The sequence below is a fragment of the Phyllostomus discolor genome, chromosome 4 (assembly GCF_004126475.2).
Source record: "Phyllostomus discolor isolate MPI-MPIP mPhyDis1 chromosome 4, mPhyDis1.pri.v3, whole genome shotgun sequence".
In the NCBI taxonomy this organism is placed as follows: Eukaryota; Metazoa; Chordata; class Mammalia; order Chiroptera; family Phyllostomidae; genus Phyllostomus; species Phyllostomus discolor.
In genome coordinates, this window is record NC_040906.2 from 111,910,858 (window position 1) to 111,931,278 (window position 20,421).

Here is a 20,421-nt window from a genome sequence, read left to right on the forward strand (position 1 = left end):
AAGATTTTTGTTTATTTATTTTTAGAGAGGGAAGGGAGAGGGATAAAGAGAGAGAGAGAGAGAGAGAAACATCAATGTGCGGTTGCTGGGGGTTCAGGCCTGCAACCCAGGAATGTACCCTGGCTGGGAATCGAACCTGGGACACTTTGGTTCCCAGCCCGCGCTCAGTCCACTGAGCTATGCCAGCCAGGGCCATTTTGTATTTTTCTGAACTGGTTAGATTTTCTAAACATAGACATATACTGTATTACCTGAATTTTTCTCTCAATGTCAATGTGAGTTATCTAGGCAGTACATTAAAAATCATTTTATACTTTATCTATATTATCAAAAATAAATAACAATCTCAAATCATGAAAAATAAACAAAAATACTTTAAGAATTAAGAGATCTGTGGATATTACCTGTCCAGCAAAACAAACAAAAAAACAAATCCTATAAAAATGGGACAGATGGTCAGTTTTAGGTAAAGTCATTCATTTTCCAAGTAGTATGTCTTCATATCTATATGTTTTCTGAAGTAAACAAGAGGCTAAAAGTGGCTATAATATCAAAAGGATATGGACACACCTAGGATTTATTTTGTATTACTACTTTTTAAAAATATTTTATTTATTTATTTTTTAGAGAGGGAAGGGAGGGAGATAGAGAGAGAGAGAGAAAAACATCAATGTGCAGTTGCTGGGGGTCATGGCCTGCAACCCAGGAATGTACCCTGGCTGGGAATTGAACCTGGGACACTTTGGTTCCCAGGCCGCGCTCAATCCACTGAGCTACGCCAGCCAGGGCCTTATTACTTTTTTTTAATAGAGAAATAGTAATTTATTAATTCTTAAAAGATTTTATTTATTTACTTCTAGACGGGGGGAAGGGAAGAAGAAAGAGAGGGACAGAAACAGCAGTGTGTGAGAGACATATTGATCTAGATCTGTTGGTTGCCTCTGACATGCCCCCAGCTGGGGACCTGGCCACAACTCAGGCATGTGCCCTAACTAGGAATTGAACTGGCAACCTTTCAGTTCTCAGGCTGGTGCCCAATCCACTGAGCCACACCAGCTAGGGCTGGACACACTAAGGATTTAACTGGCAGCTCTCAGAGAGAAGGGAGTTAAGAGAAAATACAGGTACTGGAGTCGCTGTCCAGTGAGCCTGGCTGGGATGGAGGGGAGGAGCTTCACAGAAGCCCTAGCCAGCAAGCCTTGTCCAAGACTTTTGTGATTTATGAAGCAAACTTTAACCCATTTTAAAAAATAGATCTGAAAACATTCACTATATTTGCAAAGCTATAAATTTAAATATTACAGGCACCAATAGAGAGTTTACTTACGTCATTCCAAGAACTCTGGTATAAAAATCCAAAGACTTCTTAGGATCCTTAATTCGCAGCATGGTCTGCTGCAACAGAAAATCCTAAGGAGAAACAGTATATATTAAATACCTCGAAGCTTTACCATTTGTTACCAAAATTAATTGTGTTTACTGTAACAAGATATAAACAGTCTACCACTGCAACATAATGTTTAAGAAGAAAACAACTTTGTCTCCTCTGCCATGGAAATGACCTGGAAACGGTTTCCATACCTACTACCTACAATTTGTGCTTTCTGCCCAAAAGTATATTCAAGTCACAGGGTAGGGCAGGTCCAAAGTGCCAGGGTGTTTACACTCCAGGAATGACCCTCAGCCAATAATGGACAAAAAAACCTTGCTTCCTTGCCCTTTAATGGGGCAATTCTGAGGCATGTTCTACCCAGTTTCTCAGAGGCTTCCTAGCAAGACTGAAGCCCAAAATGCCCTTACTCTTACAGACTTTTGATTGCCTCTCTTCCCCATTCCATGGCGATTTCTTTCACTAGCTCCCAAATAAACTACTGAGAACCAAATCTTTATCTCCAGTTGGCTTTCAAGTTACCTAAACGAAGGCAGTGACATTAGAAATAAAGAATCCAATCTCTTAAAATTTGTTGAATGGAGGCATAAATGCCCTCACAGAACTATGTATTGGTAATCATAGCAAGGAGTTACAAGATCCTAAACTCCTAAGTAACTAAAATGGTAAAAAGTTGTCTCTAACACCATTGAAAACAGTCCAATTTAAAAATTAGGAAACAAAAAGCTTGATCTGACTGATAAAAGGGCAGAGAGTATAACTCATGGAGTTAAAATGATTAGCTTTAATAATTTGCCGAGGGATTTAATCTCATTAGGCATATTACTATGACGTAGCACTATCTATGGATATTAATATCCCTGTTTACTAGATGAGAATCATCCTCAGGGTTTTTAAATTAATTGTCCCAACTTTCTAAGTTCAGGTCTTCTTCTACCACAGGTATCTTCCAGACCATGAGACTGTTCATTAGTTTGTGCTTCCTAACAGATTTTTATTCCTGTCACCCAAGGACTTGACAAGACAGGCCGGAAAAGCCTGAACTCTCCCTCCGCAGCCACACAGACATCTCTCCCCTACAACTCACATCATACAAATACAAACAGATCTGATTCATTCAGCATCATTAGGAAAGTATTATTTTTTCTTTTTGCTAAATTTTTAAGTAACCAAAATGTACTTTTATTTCAAGCATTAAAAGTCTCATTTAAAACAAAAACAAAACTAGACTAAAAACTACCTTAATAAGCTGATCTTAATGAATGTAGTAACTTAATTCTTCATTCACTGCTTATAATCTCATATAAGGCAGTTGGTTCTGAAGTTACAAGTCTAGAATACTTGGATGGCTTTTCTCAGTCAGGTGCTACATTCCTTAAAGTCTCAGTTTCAGCAAAGAGCTGAAAAAGAGAAACGCAGATCCTGATATCCAGGCACTAGTCTGGCACTCACAATCAGGTCTTGATTTCTCCAGCTGAACCTAAGTGCAAACACACCTACAAAGTTGCTCGTGATTGCAATGAAGTGAGACCAAAACAGCAGCAGAACCAATTCCACTTCATATTCTTGTTGCAGCGGCAATTAAAAAAGGCTCTGTGAACACTATGAAACTAGCAAATATCTTTCCCTCCCAGCTAATATGAGTGATTGCAGTTGCTCTTATCAGTTACAATGTCTGCTTGAGGAGGCCAGCTCTAGGCCAAAATACAGGTCCAAGGACAGGCAATTACGAAGGCTGTACCTGGCAGGCCTCATGGAGGACAGTTGCCTGCCTCACACCAGACAAGATGCACAGCCACTGCACTGCAGGCCCCTACGGGAGTTACAGCCAAGGACTAAATTTAAAGATGTCCCTAGTTATTCTATCAAACACTAATCGCTGCTGTGAAGAACTTTGCAGATGGAATTAAGCTTACTCATCAACTGACCTTAAAACAGGAAGATTATCCTGGATTACCCAGGTGGGTTCAAACTATGAGATATTAAAAGCAGAAGAGGAACATCGAAGAGACTGGGAGATAGCACAGAAGGTACAAGTCGAGAGGAGGAGCAGAAGAGGAAGTCAGATTCAAGGGTGGGAAGGATGCATCTGTGTGGCTGCTGTCTAGGATGTAGGGGCACATGTACAGGAAGTTAAGGATGACCCTCGGATGACAGCCCGCAAAGAAACCGGGACCTCGGTCTCACACTGAAACGAGGGGAATTCTGCCAGTAACCTGAAAGAGTCCAGAAGGCCTTTCCCCCGGAGCCTCCAGAAGGAAGGCAGCCCTGTCGATACTTTGATTTTAGCCCAGTGAGACCACATGGGACCTCCAACTTGTAGAACTGAGATAGTCAATCTGTGTTGTTTCAAGCCATTTACCAGCAATAGCAAATGAACATCTCAATGTTAAGTCTGTCACTTGAGGCTTTGATTTATTACACCGTTTTTTTCAAATGATTACAACTATCTGAAATGTTATGACTACTGCATATAGAAAACCTCAGCTATCTACTTATCCCTCCTTAAAAATGCACAGAATTTAATCTTATTTTGATGATTCTAGAACATTGCTATAAACATCAATTATCGTCTTACAATGTAATATAGGAGCTATTATTGGCACCATTAGTACTGCTTGTCCCTAATCTTACTAAGGTCCCCAACTCCTGTTTTTATTTTACTTTCTAAGTGAGTTTTTAGTCCCCTCCCTTACCATTAAACTATTAGTTGTCAATTCTGTCAGCAAAATTCTTTCTTGGGCACAAAGAGCCTCCATCTAATTTCCCTAAATTCTTTGACTCCACACTCGTCACCACCACCCTCCACCCCCGCCAATGCCCTGAATCCAGCTACTGTAGCCCCCACCCAGACTAACTGGCACTCCTCTCTTTCACCTTGCCCCTACATCTATTCTCAAAGGGGTCCTTTTCCACCACATTCCAGCCACAGGCCTTGGAGCTGCTAGTTCCTCTGCTGAAATGCTCCTCCCCCAGAGTCACTTCTAATCTTTTTAAATCTTTGCTCAAATGTCATCCTCTCAGTAAGGCCTTACCTCACCACTTTAGTTACAATGGTAACTCACCACAATCCTCTTATCCTAGCCCATTTTTTCCATATTTATTTTTTATTGTTTTTCTTTCCACATTAGAATATAATGTGTTAAGGGTAGGGATGTTTATTTGTTGACTGATGTATCTCAGACTGAACCTGGCACACAGTAAGTACCTATAAATATTTGTTGAATGAGTAAATAAACTTTCATTAGACTTTTCTTTCCAATCAAGCTGCATCCAACATTACTGGTCTCTTCTTTAGTTTAAAAAAAAAGTCTAAAATCTAAAAACTACCTTTTAGAACCTGTTCTGTAATGACCCAGTTTACCATTCTACCACTAACACATTGGTCACATTCATATTTTCTTTCTTCAGCATCTTTGTAGTGCCGACATTAGTATCGCTAGCCTGCAGATAACTCTGTCATTACTTCTATTCAGTCCATGGAGGCTACACTCAAATCCATGCATCTTACACACAGATTTTTTTCCCTAAAGATGCTGTGCCAAGTACTATAAAATAAGTTCACCAACCCTGCCTACCCTACCCCTATCCTGATATCCTTCTGGAAAGCAATTTGGATCTTAAGAGTCTTTTAAAGTTCATATTCTTCACCAAGATGTCCCCCACCCCCACAGCCAAAATTATCTAAGGAAATAATTGGAAAACTCTAACAAAGATTTATGTACAAAGACACTCATCACAATGCTTACATAGTAACTATGTGGCAGACAACACTGTTCTAAGTGACTCACAGAAATTAACTCATCCAATCTTCACAACAAGCCCATGAGACACGCCTTACTACCACCCCCACTGTACGGCTGAAAGAGCAAGTGGCAGAGAGAAGATTTCAGCCCAAGCAGTTTGATTACAAAGTCTTTGCTTCCAACCACCTTGGCTAAACTGTCTCTAACAACAAAGGAATAGTTAGATAAATGATGATATAGGTATAATTCTGTAACTTTTAGTACTTCTGGCAAACACGTGAATGGTCTTGAGAAAAAGTTCCATTTTTAAAAAGTTCCTTAAAATGACTGCTTATTGCCATAGTTACACAATACTGTTTAAAATAAATATATTTTGTGTTTTAAAAAACTTATATTCATGTTTTATCTCATCAGACAATCCTTTGTTTTATTTTTACTTTGTTAATTTTAATTTTTTCAATTACAGTTGACATTATTATATTAATTTCAGGCTAATAGCACAGTGGTTAGATATTTATATACCTTACAAAGTGATCCTCCTGATAAGTTGTGTACCCACCTGGCACCATACATAGTTACTACAATATTATCAACTAGATTCCCTATGCTTCATCAGACAATTTTTAACTTTGTCTTTCCCCTATCACGTTCAAATTGGGAACAATACAAGTAAGATTTCTTGATGCCTAAACTATCTTTAGGTTTTCTGGCATAACTACTATGTAACAGAGATTTGTTCCTTTGCCTTATAAAAAAAAAGAATAAAAGTAATCCAGTTTTGAGGGAATATACTCCCAATTTGACTTAAAACCTGAGTGTGTAAAACTATAGTGTGTAAAAACTATAAAGGTACAATCAAGAATGCTTCTAAAATAAGTGGAAGCATATTCCATCTTCATGGACAGGAAGCATTAACATCATTAAAATGTCCACAAGACCAAAGCAATCTATAGATACAAGGCAGTTCCTATCACAATTCCAATGTTGTATTTCACAGAACTAGAGCAAATATTTCAAAAATTTAAATGTACCACAAAAGGCCCCACATAACAACAGTGATCCTGAGAAAGAAAAAGAAAGTTGGAGGAATCACTATCTAATATCTAACTATACCGTAAGTCCATAGTAATCAAAACAGCATAGTGCTGACATAAAAACACACACATAGATCAATGGAACAGAATAGAGAGCCCAGAAATAAATCCACACCTTTACACACAGAGGAAGCAAGCACATATAATGGGCTAAAGATATTTTATGCAATAAATGGTATTGGGAAAATACCATTTATATACCAATTGGACAGATATGTGCAGAAAAATGAAACCAGACCACCTTCTTACACCACACACAAGAAGAGATTCAAAATGGATTAAAGAGGTAGATATGCTTTGCTTCTTCACACAACCAAAAGAAGGACGACACCAATTTAAAAACAAAAAACAACCAGAACTGCCAGAAAATCAAACTGCATGGAAGTCTGACAACCAAGGAGTTAAATAAGACACACTCATCCAGACTGGTAGGAGGAGTAGACACAGGCAGCTGGGGCAGAAAAGACGCACATCAAGGCAGCGACAGGCGGACCAGACAGTCCCACATTCCAGAGTTGATAAGCTAGGAGGAACAACTGGGAAGCGAGACAGAGCACAGCCTCAAGAAACTAAAGCCTCAAAACACCTGGCTGTAAAAACCTGTGGGGGTTGCGGCAGTGGGAGAAATTCCCAGTCTCACAGGCATTGGAGGGACCCATGAGGTCCTAGAACATACTCAAACCCACCCACCCAGGAATCACCACCAGAAGGGTCCAATTTGCTTGTGGGTAGCAGGGGAAGTGACTGAAAGCCAGGCGAGAGCCAAGCAAGCAGCACTGTTCCTTCTCTGACCCCTTCCCCACATACAGCCAGAATGCAGCCCTGGTGAATACCTCAGGCTCTGCCCCTTACAATGTACAAGTGTGCAAGACAAAGAAATAGAGCCTAAATAAAGAACAGGAAAAAACCTCCAGAAAATGAACTAAGCAACAAGGAGACAGGCAGCCTATCAGATGCAGAGTTCAAAACACTGGGGATCAGGATGCTCTCAGAAATGTTTGAGTATGGACACAAAATAGAGGAAGAAGTGAAGCCTATGAAAAGTGAAATAAAAATATTCAGGGAAACAACAGTGAAGAGAAGGAAACCAGAACTCGAATCAACAATTTGGAGCAAAAGGAAGAAATAAACATTCAACCAAAACAGAATGAAGAAACAAGAGTTAAAGAGAAAAAAATGAGGAGAGGCTTAGGAACCTCTAGGACAACTTTACACTTTCCAACATCCAAATCATAGGGATGCTGGAAGGAGAAGAGAAAGAGCAAGAAAATGAAAACTTTTCTGAAAAAATAATGAGGGAAAACTTACCCAATCTAGCAAAGGAAATAGACTTCAGGAAGTCCAGGAAGCTGAGAAAGTCCAATTTCTTTGGGACTCAAGGAGAAATACACCAAGACATATCATAATTACACCACCCAAGATTAAAGAGGAGAGAATCTTAAAAGCAGCAAGAGAAAAGGAGACAGTTACCTACAAAGGAGTTCCCATAAGAATATCAGCTGATTTCTCCAAAGAAACCTTGCAGGCAAGAAGGGGCTGGAAAGAAGTATTCCAAGCCATGAAAGGCAAAAACCTACATCCAAGATTACTCTATCCAGCAAAGCTGTCTTTAGGATGGAAGGGCAGATCAAGTGCTTCCCAGGTTAAGGTCAAGTTCAAAGAGTTAATCATCACCAAGCCCTTATTATATGAAATGTTAAAAGGACTTAATCTAAGAAAAAGAAGATAAAAAATATGAACAGTAAAATGATAACAAACTTAAAACTATCAACGAGGGAACCTAAAAAACAAAAACAAACTAAGCAAACAAGTAGAATAGGAATAGAATCACAGAAATGGAGATCACATGGAGGGTTATTAGTGGGAAGGGGAGGGGGGAATGGAGGAAAGGTACAGGGAATTAGAAGCATAAATGGTAGGTACAAAATAGACAGGGGAGGCTAAGAATAGTATAGAAAATGTAGAAGCCAAAGAACTTATATATACAACCTATGGACACGAAGTAAGGAAGGGGGGATACTGGTGGGTAGCAGGGTACAGGGTAGAGGAAGATGAAGTGGAGGAAAAAAATGGTACGACCATAATAGCATGATCAATAAAATATACTTTAAAAAATGAATTAAAGACTTAAATATTAAGACCTGAAATCATAAAAACCCTGAAAGAAACACAGGCAGTAAAATCTCAGACATTGCTCATAGCAATATTTTGATATATCTTTCGAGGCAAGCAAAACAAAACAATAAACAAATGGGACTACATGAAACTAAAAAGGTTTTGCACAGCAAATGAGACCATCAACAAAATAAAAAGACAACCATAAAATGGGAGAACATATTCGCTGATTCATCTGATAAGGGGTTAATATCCATAATCTATAAAGAACTTACAAAACTCAACACCAAAAAAACAATCCAATTAAAAAATGGGCAAAGGACCTAAATACACACTTCTCCAATGAGGACATACAGATGGCCAATAGACATAAGAAAAGATGCTCAACATCACTAATCATCCGAGAGATGCAAATTAAAACTACAATGAGATACCATCTCACACCTGTCAGAATGGCTATCATCAATAAGTCAAACAAGTGCCGGCGAGGATGTGGAGAAAGGGGAACCCTTTTGCATTGTTGGTGGGAATGCAGACTGGTATAGCCACTGTGGAAAGCAGCATGGAGATACCTCAAAAAATAAAAAATGGATCTGCCTTTTGATTTAGCAATCCCACTCCCAGTAATATATCTGAAGAAACCCAAAACACTAATTCCATAGAACATAAGCAGCCCTGTGTTCATTGCAGAGTCATTTACACTCACCAAGATAATGGAAGCAGCCCAAGCACCCATCAGTAGATAAGTGAATAAAACAACTATGGGACATTTACACAATGGAATACTACTCAGCTATATTAAAGAAAATTTTACCCTTTGCAACAGTTGGACCCGAGAACATTATGCTGAGTGAAATAAGCCACAGAGAAAGACACACATACCATTACCATATAATTTCACTTATATGTGGAATCTAAAGAACAAACGAACAAGCAAAATAGAGACAGACTCAGAGAGAGCAGGATGACGGCTATGGATGGGGGGAGGTTAGGGGTGGAGGGATTGAGCAAAAAGGAAAAAGGACTCATGGACATGGACAGCAGTGTGGTGATTGTAGGAAGGTGGGGGCTAAAAGGGGTTAAATGGTCATGGAAAAAATGCAGTGAAAAGTTTTGTTGTTTTTCTTTAAAGAATGTTTCTAGTGCATGTCCTATGTGTCTACAATATAATCCTGACAAAATTGTAACAGCAGGGCAGGGACATGAACCAAAGAAAGGGTCAAGGTCCCTTTGAGTACCTCTAAATGGAGTTTTTCTTTTCCTTTTTTGGCATAAGATGTGAGACTTAACTTAAAGCTTCATTTGTATCTATGTATGTTCAAACACTCCAGCACCATTTGTTGAAAAGATAGTGATTACTGTAGTTATACAGTAAATCTTAAAAAACAGGTAAAACTAATTCCTGCCACTTTATTCTTTTCAAAATTATTGTAGTTTCTTTACCATCCATATAAATTTTAGAATAAGATTGCTTATGTCTATAAAAAGGTTTGATAGGGATTCTGTTAAACATATACATATCATTTTGTGGAGAACTGACATCTTTACTATGCTGAGTCATCCAATCATGAACACAGTATGTCTCTCCATTTATTTAGATCTTTTTTGATTTCTTTTATCAGCACTGAGTAATTTTTTAAAGATTATTTATTTATCTATTAGAGCAAGGGGAAGGGAAGGAGAGAGGGAGAGAAACATCAATGTGTAGTTGCCTCTTGTGCGTACCCAACTGGGGACCTGCCCCGGCAACCGAGGCACATGCCCTGACTGGGAATCGAACCAGTGACCCTTTGGTTCGCAGGCCAAATCCAGTGAGTTGCAAATCCTTTTGGTTCACACTCAATCCACTGAACTACACCAGCCAGGGCTTATCAGCACTGGGTAATTTTCAGCATACATGCCCTAGACATGCTGTTTTTTAGACATATACCTAAGTATTTAATTTTGCTTAGCAATTGTAAATGATATTGTATTTTTAATCTTGGTGCTCATATCCTTTGCTAGTGTATAGAAATGCAATTGATTTTTGTATGTTTATTTTGTATCCTGTGACCCTGCTGAACTCAGTTAGTTCTAGAAGAGTTTTTTGTAGGATTCTTTAGGATTTCCTATATAGACAATTGTCATCTGCAACTAGGGACTGTTTTATTTCCCCCTTCTGATCTGCATACTGTTATTTCCTTTTCCAGTATTACTGTGCTAGGTAGGACTTCCAGCACTATGTTAAATAAGAGTGGTGAGAGCAGACATCCTGGCCTTGTCCCCTAAAGGTAAGAAGCATCATGATTATGAACAATGTTAGCTGTAAGATTTTTATAGATGCTCTTTATCAAGTTGAAGTTCTCCTCCATTCCTATTCTTTTCTAGAAAAATTAACCATGAATGGTATTGAATTATATCAAATACCTTTTCTACAGCAATTGATATGATCATGTTTTTCTTCTTTAGCCTCTTAATGTAAATTATTTTAACTGATTTTTGAATACAGAACTAGGCTCACATAACTGTAATAAACTTCACTTAGTCATTGCGGGTAATTCTTTTTATATATTGCTGAATTCTATGTGCTAATATTTTGTCAAAGATTTTTATGTCTATGTTTGTGAGGGATGTTGGTCTGTAGTTTTCTCTTTTTGTACTGCCTTCATGTGGTTTTAGTGTCTTGGTGATAGGAGCTTTGTAAAATGAACTGGGAAGTGCTCCCTTGTCTTCACGTTTCTTGAAGGGATTATGTGAAACTGATGTTAATTTTTCTTTAACATTTGGAAGAATTCTTCAGTGAAATCATCTGGGCCTGGAGATATGTTTTTTTGGAAGATTATTAATTAAGAATTTGGTTTCCTTATGTTATAGAGCTATTTAAATTATTTCACATTGGGTAAGTTATGATAGTTTTGTGTTTTTTCAAGGAATTGTTCCATTTCATGTAAGTTGTCTAATTAATGTACATAGTTGTTTTTAGCATTCCCTTGTTGCAGTCATTTTCAGCCTTTTTCATCTCATGGCACACATAAACTAATTACTAAAATCCTGCAGCAAACCAAAAAATATATTTTGGCAATCTGACAAAAAAAAAACAGGTGTAATTTTGACTTATTCACATTGGACAGCCATTGTTGTGGCTGTTGTCATTTCTTTTTTTTACTTGACAATCTAAGGGAAAAGAGCTCAGTGCCCCTGACTAGTCAGATACTGTGTGTTTTCAATATTCTTGTGGTGCACCAGTTGCAAATCGCTGCCTCACTGTCTTCTGATGTCTGCAGAGTCCTTGGTGGTAGTCCCTACTTCATTCCTGATGTTGGTAATTTGTGTTTTCTCATTTAGGTAGCCTTGCTATCATCTGTAAGTTAGTTTTAGGGCCCATAACATGGTCTATCTTGGAATATTCTCTGTGGGCATGTGAGGGGAAAAAAGTGTTATTCTGTTAATATTGGGTGGAGTGTTCTATACACATTGATTAGGTCTTGTTTGCTGATTGGATCTTATTTGTTAAAGTTGTTATTGAATCTGTCTAGTTCTATTAATAGTTGAAACAGGAGTAATGAAGTCTCCATTACTCCAGTAGATCCACAGTAATTGTGGATCTATTTCTCCTTTCCATTTATATTTCACTTCTTACTTCACACATTTTGCAGTTCTGTTTGCTGCACACACATTTAGGATTGTTGTTTTCTAGATCAATTGACCCTTTTATCATTCTATCATGTATTTCTCTAAGTTCATTTTTTTGCTCTGGAGTCTACTTTATTTGATATTATCATAGGCACTCCTGCTTTCTTTTGATTAATGTTTGCGTACTATATATGTTTCTGTTCTTTTTAACTTTCCTCTATCATTATATTTGAAGTGAGCTTCATATAAGTAGCATATAGTTGGGACATTTAAATTTTTTCTTTCAGTTTAATTTGATATACATGACATATAGTACCACTTAAGTTTAAGGTATACAGTATAATGACTAGACTTTATGCTACAAAATGATCACAATAAAATCCACCACCTCATATATGGATAAGCTGGGGCATGTTCTTAAATCTACTCCACCAATCTCTGTCTTAATTAGTATATTTACACCTAATGTAATTACTGAAATATTAGGGCTTAAGTTGGACATTTTATTTATTTTTGTTTTGCTTTCTCTTTGTTATTTGTTTTCTTTTGCCCTTCTGTGGATTATTGAACTTTTTATTTTAATAATTCCACTTTGATTTCTCTAGAGTGTTTTTTAAATTTTTTATTTTATTTTTATTTTTTGATTCCAGAAAGAGAGAGAAAGGTAAAGGGTGAGAAACAACAATATGCGAGAAACATTGGTTGCTTGCCTCCCACATGTGCCCCGACCAGGATGAACCCACAACCCAGGTATGTGCCCTGACCTGAAATGAACCTGCTACCCTTAGATTTATAAGATGACATTCCTACCAACTGAGCCACACCAGCCAGGGCTAGAGTCTTTTTACATGTATTTCTTTGTACAGTTCCTTTAGTGGTTGCTCTAGGTGTTGTTATATATAGGAGTGGCCAAAAGTAGGTTTACAGTCATGAGTCCATGAGCTGATTCTTGTATTATTTATTTATTATTGTACTATAATAAGGTAGATTATTATTAATCTACGTTTGCCCACCCCTGTATAAGTAACTTATCACAGTCACTTTGTGCCATCATTTATCAGCTTGAGTGAAGTACAGAAACCTTACCTCTGTTTACATCCCTTTATTCTCTCCCATGTATAATTGTCTTAAAGTATTTCCACAGCTGGGTTGTAGTGGAATTTCAGGTTTCCTGTATTTTTCCTCGGACACAGCATTGGGGTGGAAGGGGGGGACTTGTAACTTCCAATGCAAGGAAAGCTCTGCCTCCCTACTCAGCCTCCTCTGATACTACCCTACAGGGGGAGGTAGGGCACCTCAGTGCAGCCTGTTGGGCAGAAGACCAGGCTCTCCACTCAGCCTTTGCTGGCATACGTGGGGCTGCACCCACAGTTTTTTCTGTGGTGTCGGGTTGTAGCAGAGCTGTTACTATCTAAAAGTTTCTGTCTTACCAGGAAAAACTGCCTATTTCCTGGTCCTGTGGCAAGAGAAAGGCTTTCACTGGGCTTTTTTTGTGTGTGCACCCATTGGCATTTCCAGGTTGCTAGCTTCTTTAGCTCCAAGTCTGGGCTATATGAGAAAAAAGAAAACTGACGAAACTCACTACCATGTTGTTTTTAGGGTCTCGAGTCCCTAGCTAATCTGCCTTCTTCTCTTCACCTTTCAAGAGTCTTCCTGTGTTGGTTATATATATACAATGCCTGAAGTTTTAGCTGTACTTATCATGAGGCACAGGGAAGTGTACATGTACTCCATTCCCAGAAGTCTCCAAATTAATTTTATACAACTGCCCCCAACAATGGGACATGTTTGGTCACTATGTGTTTTCAGGATATAGCAAAACTTACCAATATGCCAGAACAAATAGCAAAAAAAGTTGTTGGACTTTGTGTTCTCTACTTCTCAGATTATCTTTCTAGTGATGAAGACACTCATTTCTCTAGAACTATTACTAGGGAGCTTTGTAAGAGAGTACATCTTATTTAAGATCAAAATCTCCAGTGTCTCTATCCCCTTCAGTCTTCAGAAAAATTTCCAAAAAAAAAAAAAAATTAGCACTAGACAAATTTCAGAAAATTTTAAATTTCTTTGGCCATTATAACGTGTATATCTTGACCTTAATAACAGTGATGCCAATTCCTTTTGGAGCCTATCAACAATTTCTCCCAATCCATTTTCAAAGGTGTTGCATCACTCCCAGCAGGAAATCTTACAGGTCAACTAAACATTCAGACTTAAAAGACATACAGAGGCAGAAGGGGTGTATCAGTCAGGAAAACCGCCTGCCACCGAGCAGCGCAGCGTCAGGTGTTCCTCTTCCGCAGGAATCCTTAAAAGGGGTGGGACAGCTCAGGTGTGGGGAGAAGATCCACAATGGGCAGGTGTGCGGACCACCTGGTGTGCAGCCCTGCGTCCCAGAGGAGCCAACATTGCTGGTAGCAACTCCACAGGCATCACTTCCAGAATCTCCACAAAAGAAAGTTGTAAGAGCCACTGAATTCCAGGAAGCCCAAAGCTGTGGCTTCCCATTTGGTATTTAGAAGTCTCCCTCTCCAGATGCAATTTACCAATTGAGTTATTTTTAGCATAAACAATATTCCCAAGGAACAAACACTATTTTAATTGTTTCCTGGGAAACAAATTAGAGTTAGTCAAAGGTCAGATTCTTATCAAAGGGGAAAGGGCTTAACTCTTTACCTCTAATGTCATATCTCCTATAAAACAAAAAATGATAAAGTTGTGTTTTTTCCTGACTTTTTCAAATCACAACTGCCTTCAGTGGAAGATCCTCTCGGCAATACAGTGTATCTGAGGGGAACAAATTGATTACTATGTGATAGCTGGGCCACCAGGCTGATGCACAATATGGTACAATATATTGTTTTCTTTACTGCTGTCCTCCTTCTAGTGTCATTTCCCTGACTCAACTCGTGTCAGAATGTGAAGAATGCTCTGGAAAATAATTCAGCCACTATCTCTACATTCATTCTATCTTATCTAAATTGGTTTCCTGTGGTCCTTTCCTTCCTACTCTATAACTCCACAGTCAACAACATACTTCCAATATACTTTCCCTATAGATAAGGGAGACAGAAATAGCTAGGAGACACAAAGGAAAGTTTTCCAAATGTAAAAATTACCTGAGATATTAGTAAACACACCTGCCAGACTACTCTTACAATATAAGAGAAACAGGAAAATCCTAGAAGCCCTCAGTATCGTGAGACTTTTCAAATTTCATGCAAAATGCAAAAGGAGAACAAAAAACACAAATGTGAGAGAAATAAATCTTCCCTGGCAATATGGTTCAAATGCTGACTCTACCACTGTTATCTTGAGTAAATCATTACTTTTCTTAAAGCTCAGTTTTCATGTCTTTGAATGGCGATAATTATAGTTCTCAGTTCCTAGGGTTCAGCTGAAAAGCAAATGAGATAACGCATGAAAGTGTTTGGCATAGTGCCTGTCCCAGAGCAAACTACTCTGCTTATTATTGTTCCTGCTGTTATAAAATACACCTAGAGTTTTCACTACCAGCTGTTGCTTTTGATTCTCAAGTTGCATGCCCCAGGCCATACCTCCAACCTCAGCTCTGCCCTGAAGTCTCTCTCCATCAGCATACTCATCAGTTCTATTTGGGTCAAAATATTAACTTCATCACAGCCAAAATAAACATTCCTTCCTATATTTGTATTAGGGAATGTCTCTAGAATCCCTTATTGGCCCAAGTCAGATACCTGGACTCTTCCTAGATTTCTCCCTCTTTACTCCTACAGAATCCAATCCAGGTATCCCATCCACCCAACTGCTTACATCCTCTGGAATCTTCCTCCTTGCCTTTCCAGTGTTCATTGCCTTGACCAAGTCTTCATTACTTCCTGCCTGGGTGATTTCAATAGCCTCCCTGGTCTCTCTGCTTCCTGTAGGTTTATAATGCAGTCCAGAATGATCTTCCTATAATACTACCAGCGTGATGGTTGTATAATGAAAACCCTGTTGGGTCATTTATGGATTAAAAAATCAATCCTTCAGTGGTGCCTTACAGCTTTTAAACTGAAGTCTCAAAAGCAAGCACATATGGTTGATGCATACTTCCTAACTTCATTTTTTGTCACAAATCCCCTAAACTGGTAGTCTCAAACATTTTTTGTTTCATTCCCTTATCAGTTCAAAACAAACTGAACCCCAATAAATGTATATTTATTTTAATTATGTACAAGTACAAATATACTATTAAAACACACATATTATAAAACATATTTACCAAATAAAAATCTTTACAAGGTGAGAAAAACAAGTGAATGCAATGCGAGTGCTCATAATTTCTTTGAGCATCCCAGTGGCTGTACTGAGTACCTTTCCCTCAATGGCGCACTACCTGTAACTTCAGTCTCATTGTATGTATTACCTGTAGGTCTGTATCAGTTCTCTGATGTCATGATTTTATATATACTACGACTCTCTCTGCCTAGAACAATCATTTGTCCATCTAGCTATGTCCTTCCTTCTTCTTTTTCAAATTTCTTCTTCCCCTTACCCCTGAACCAACTCTACCTGGCTACCTCCTTTGTGTTTGGTAAAACTCAGTTTAAATATCACTAACCCTGAAAGTTTTCCCCAACTCCATCACCTATCACTCCAAATTATTGGACTAAAGGACACCGATAGAAATAGTTGAAAGAGTGAATTTCTGATTACCACTTGGAAAAAGAAGGATTTGGCCTTATGAAGAAAGCTAGCACACAGGCTTTGGTCTGCCTTTATGACACAGATGCAAATGATCAAAAGCAAGCTGCCTTCCACCACTGCTGCTCTCTCCTTTTCAAATCAGACCCTCATCACTTATGTCATTTTCTGGGAAGAGCCTTTTAGGTTTCCTTATCACCTCAGGCTTGGATCCCTCCAATCTACTCAACTGAATGCTCCAAAATCCTGAATGGTTCCCACTACCCTTATAAAATCCAACTTCCTTTGATGTGACATTCAAAGCTTTCTCCAAGATCTGGATTCAACCTATCATTCTGGCCTTCTCTACCACTGCTCCACTGCTTAGATGACCCGCATTTCAACCAAAAATGTGTAACTCACCTCTCCAGAACATGCACCACATTTTTACTTAGATGTTTCCTCCACCTAGAATGCCCTCCTACATAATTCTGTGTCCCAGTGGTATTGGAATCCCACCCATCTTTCAAGGAATGCACCCACTCCCACCTTCTGCTTTAGCAGTCCCTGATCTCCAGTTGAAATACAACCTTAAATTGGATCACCCTTCACAGTTTATAGAACACCAATGCACTTTATCACCCTAGCAGCCCTCTTCATGCTGCTTTTACAAACTCAGCCCAAGTACCCTGCTAAAAGCACTGCAGCCAATGACAGAACAAGGGATTCAAATTTACGTATTCACGCTCCAAATACCCTATGCACACACCCTACCACAGATGCTGCCTTCAAAAGTTTCTACCTCTGTGCTCCCAGGGTGCTTTCTAATTTCAATAGGACATTACTCCCAGTTCCACTTAATGTTAGAGTTGATGTACGTTTGGTGAAGGGACCACATCTTGTTCATTCCTGTATCCTGAAATGTTCTTTATATATAGCAGGTATATATGTATATATATGCAGCTATATATAGCTGCATCTCTACATAAATGCAGCTTGATTAGCAATCAGGCTGCATTTAATTCATTTAGATGTTTTACTTTCCTTCAAGTTCCAAAATTAGTGCTGAAATCCAGAAGCTGATTAGGGTAGAGGCTGGGAGTGTGGGCTCCTCCCTGGGCAAGTTACTCAATACCTGTGTGCCAGAGTCTCATTTGTAAAACGGAGATAATTATGCCTCCCTCGATGGTTTTTTGTGAGGATAAAATTAAGTAATGTACTTAAGACAATAACCAGGGCCTGACACACTTAATATGTACCAGCTGCTAGTACATAGTCCATTTTATGTCCTCCACATGGTAGTATCTCAAAGGCCAAAAATTACTGCTCCAAATCACCAAGAGAAATTTAGATTATGAAAAGTGTAAATTAAGAATGCAAGGATGTGTACTGAATAAATATTATAAATATCTCCCTGAAAATTTTTTAATAGCTCATTACATAAAATTCCCAGATATCTGGAAAATTCACTTGTACTGAATGACTCTATATTATGTGAAATAACTAGGTGTTACTATATATTAGAAGGTATACAAGTGAGATGAGTGTGAGAGATTACATGTGTGTATATGTATGTACATATATAAATTTATTTCTTCACCCTTAGTTTTGCAGTGACTAAGGTTTGTCTAAGCTAAGTACCAAATATTACTCAAACGCTTTAGCAACGAGAAGTGTGTGACTCTTTGTGTCCTGAACACAAAGAACAAGCAGGGGTCAACGTTATGCACCCTTCTTACAGGGCTGCCTAAAGCATATTCTTCAAAGAATTAAAAAATTTCCCAGCCCATTGTATAAATACACAAAGGCGTTTACTGACACTGATGAGTACACAGGAATAAACCAGCCAGCTGCTATGTCTAATCTTGACAACGCACGGATGCACCACACCTCAGTGAGTTTGTTACACTGACTCTTACTTAGTACAGACATGCTAAGGAAGCTGAAGGGGTGAAAGCCTTCATATGCAACAGGTCCTTCCTCTACAGGGTCTCAGCTGCAATGAGAAGATTGATGAAGAAATTTCTAAGATTCCTGTCAGATCTAAGCTCCATGATTGTGGCATCTCTCCTGGGGACCACCACACAGGGAGGGCAGAAGGGCGGCCGTGCGCATACTTTTAGAGCCAAGGAAAGGGGAAATTCTGGGCGCGGTTAAACCCGAAGCGATCAAATTAGTTATAGGAGTTTAAGCCTGGAGCCAGGGCAGTTACGGAAAAATGATGCAGCCTGGGAGAGGCCGGCACGTATAGAGAGACCTTCGAAACCAAACTGGAAGCTCTGAAACTGTGCTTCTTATCTGCCATGGTTATTGACCTAGGGAACATACACACTCACAGATAAGGGATTTGACCCAGAGTTAGTTGTGGCTTCCAGTTACGGTTCCCAAATTAAAAAGTTACTGCAACCTGGGTTGCAGGCCTTGAAACAACCTCAAGACAAAGATCTTTTCACAGATTCCCCATTGGATACCATTAGCCCTCTTCCCAGGCCACTCCAGCCGTCCAAGGCGGGCAGAGGTGCAGCAGCGGTCCTTCGAATTCAGCCCCAACAGGGCTGGCTTAGCCTGGGGATCTGCTCTCTCTTTGAGCCCAACTGCGCCACGCCAGGACCCAGTCTAAGGAAAATTAGGTTCTGCGCCCACCTTGGTGCTGGGGTCCGGGTCCGAGCAGCAACCGAGGGCAACCTGGTCGGTAAGGCCGCCAGACGCGGGCTGAGGTTCTGCCATGGCTGCACTGCTGTATCGCGGACGACGGTCCTCAGGACTTGCCCACACTCCACCCAAACCCCGAGTTGCCTTTACCAATGACCACAACGCGCCGGGGCGGGCTGCCGCTGACTTCCAGCCAATAGCTGTGCAGAGAGCAAGTTGGCTCTGTGCTGATTGAGTGCCAGTGAGTCAGCGCTTCCAGCCACAGAGCTCTGTGCCCCAAGACTACAACCCCCAAGACCCTTTTCGCCTAATGGAGGACTACTTGAGGAAAGGAAATAAACAAAAACCAAAAAACGCTGCTGGCTGGAAAGAGTGGTTTCTCTGCTTGCTTGATGACCAGTTTTGTTTTTGTTTAACTGTTAAAGTTCAGTAAACACCCATACGTCAAGGCTGCAACTTGGTAGGGAATTGGAATCTAAGGGATACAGAATTGGGAGTTACTCTTTTTAAGGTGTAAGAATCCCAAAGTCTTTCTAAGTTTAAACTGATAACTTAAACAGAATAAATAAAAACAATCGACTTACTAAAAAACCTAGGTTCAAGTTTTGGTTCCACTATTTATTAGCTTGGAATAACTGATCCCTCTCAGCTTCCTTGCAAGATTTTGGTGATGCTCTAATGAGATTTAAGTTATGGTTTCGCTATTTATGAGCCAAAAGGGTTTTACCTTAATTTTGCTAAGGCACATATTTTATTGTCTTCATTGGAAGACTTAGTCTTCACTGTTGTCAACTGATGGTTGTTGGTGCCAGTTCAAAGTCAACAAGAATCCCCAATTTGGGGTGCAGTGAAGAAAGAAACTTTATTCAGAGCCAAGAACTCAATTTTGGTACAGTATGGCTGACAACTGTGAAACAGCACTAATGCCACGTAGCCCTGGGGCCAGGACCCTGTCTGGGTCTCCACTCTGCTTGGTTCTGTTCCTGCTCTGGACTCCCCAGACCTGGAAACACAGCCTGCAACCTCCGTTATTCTTTGAAAAGGGAAACCACTCTCTGAGCTGGAGGGGAGCTGACTTATATAGACAGAAGTTTCTGCCTCTTTTCCCCGGTAGGTCTGTCCTCATGCAAATGAGAACACCAATTCTCAAAGTTTGATTGGTCCAAAA

At 39.4% G+C, this 20,421-nt stretch overlaps 1 protein-coding gene across 1 annotated transcript in view; it reads right to left on the reverse strand.

The window, feature by feature from the left end:
* Positions 1–19,437, reverse strand: part of GLO1 (glyoxalase I) — a 28,361-nt gene extending 8,924 nt beyond the window's left edge. The window contains exons 1-2 of the mRNA XM_028510601.2: positions 19,245–19,437; positions 1,328–1,410 (exon numbers count right to left, since the gene is read on the reverse strand). Of these exons, the coding sequence (XP_028366402.1) occupies positions 1,328–1,410; positions 19,245–19,328 (167 nt within the window). The 5' untranslated portion in view covers positions 19,329–19,437. The remainder of the gene's footprint in view (positions 1–1,327; positions 1,411–19,244) is intronic.
* Between the last annotated feature and the right edge of the window lie 984 nt (positions 19,438–20,421).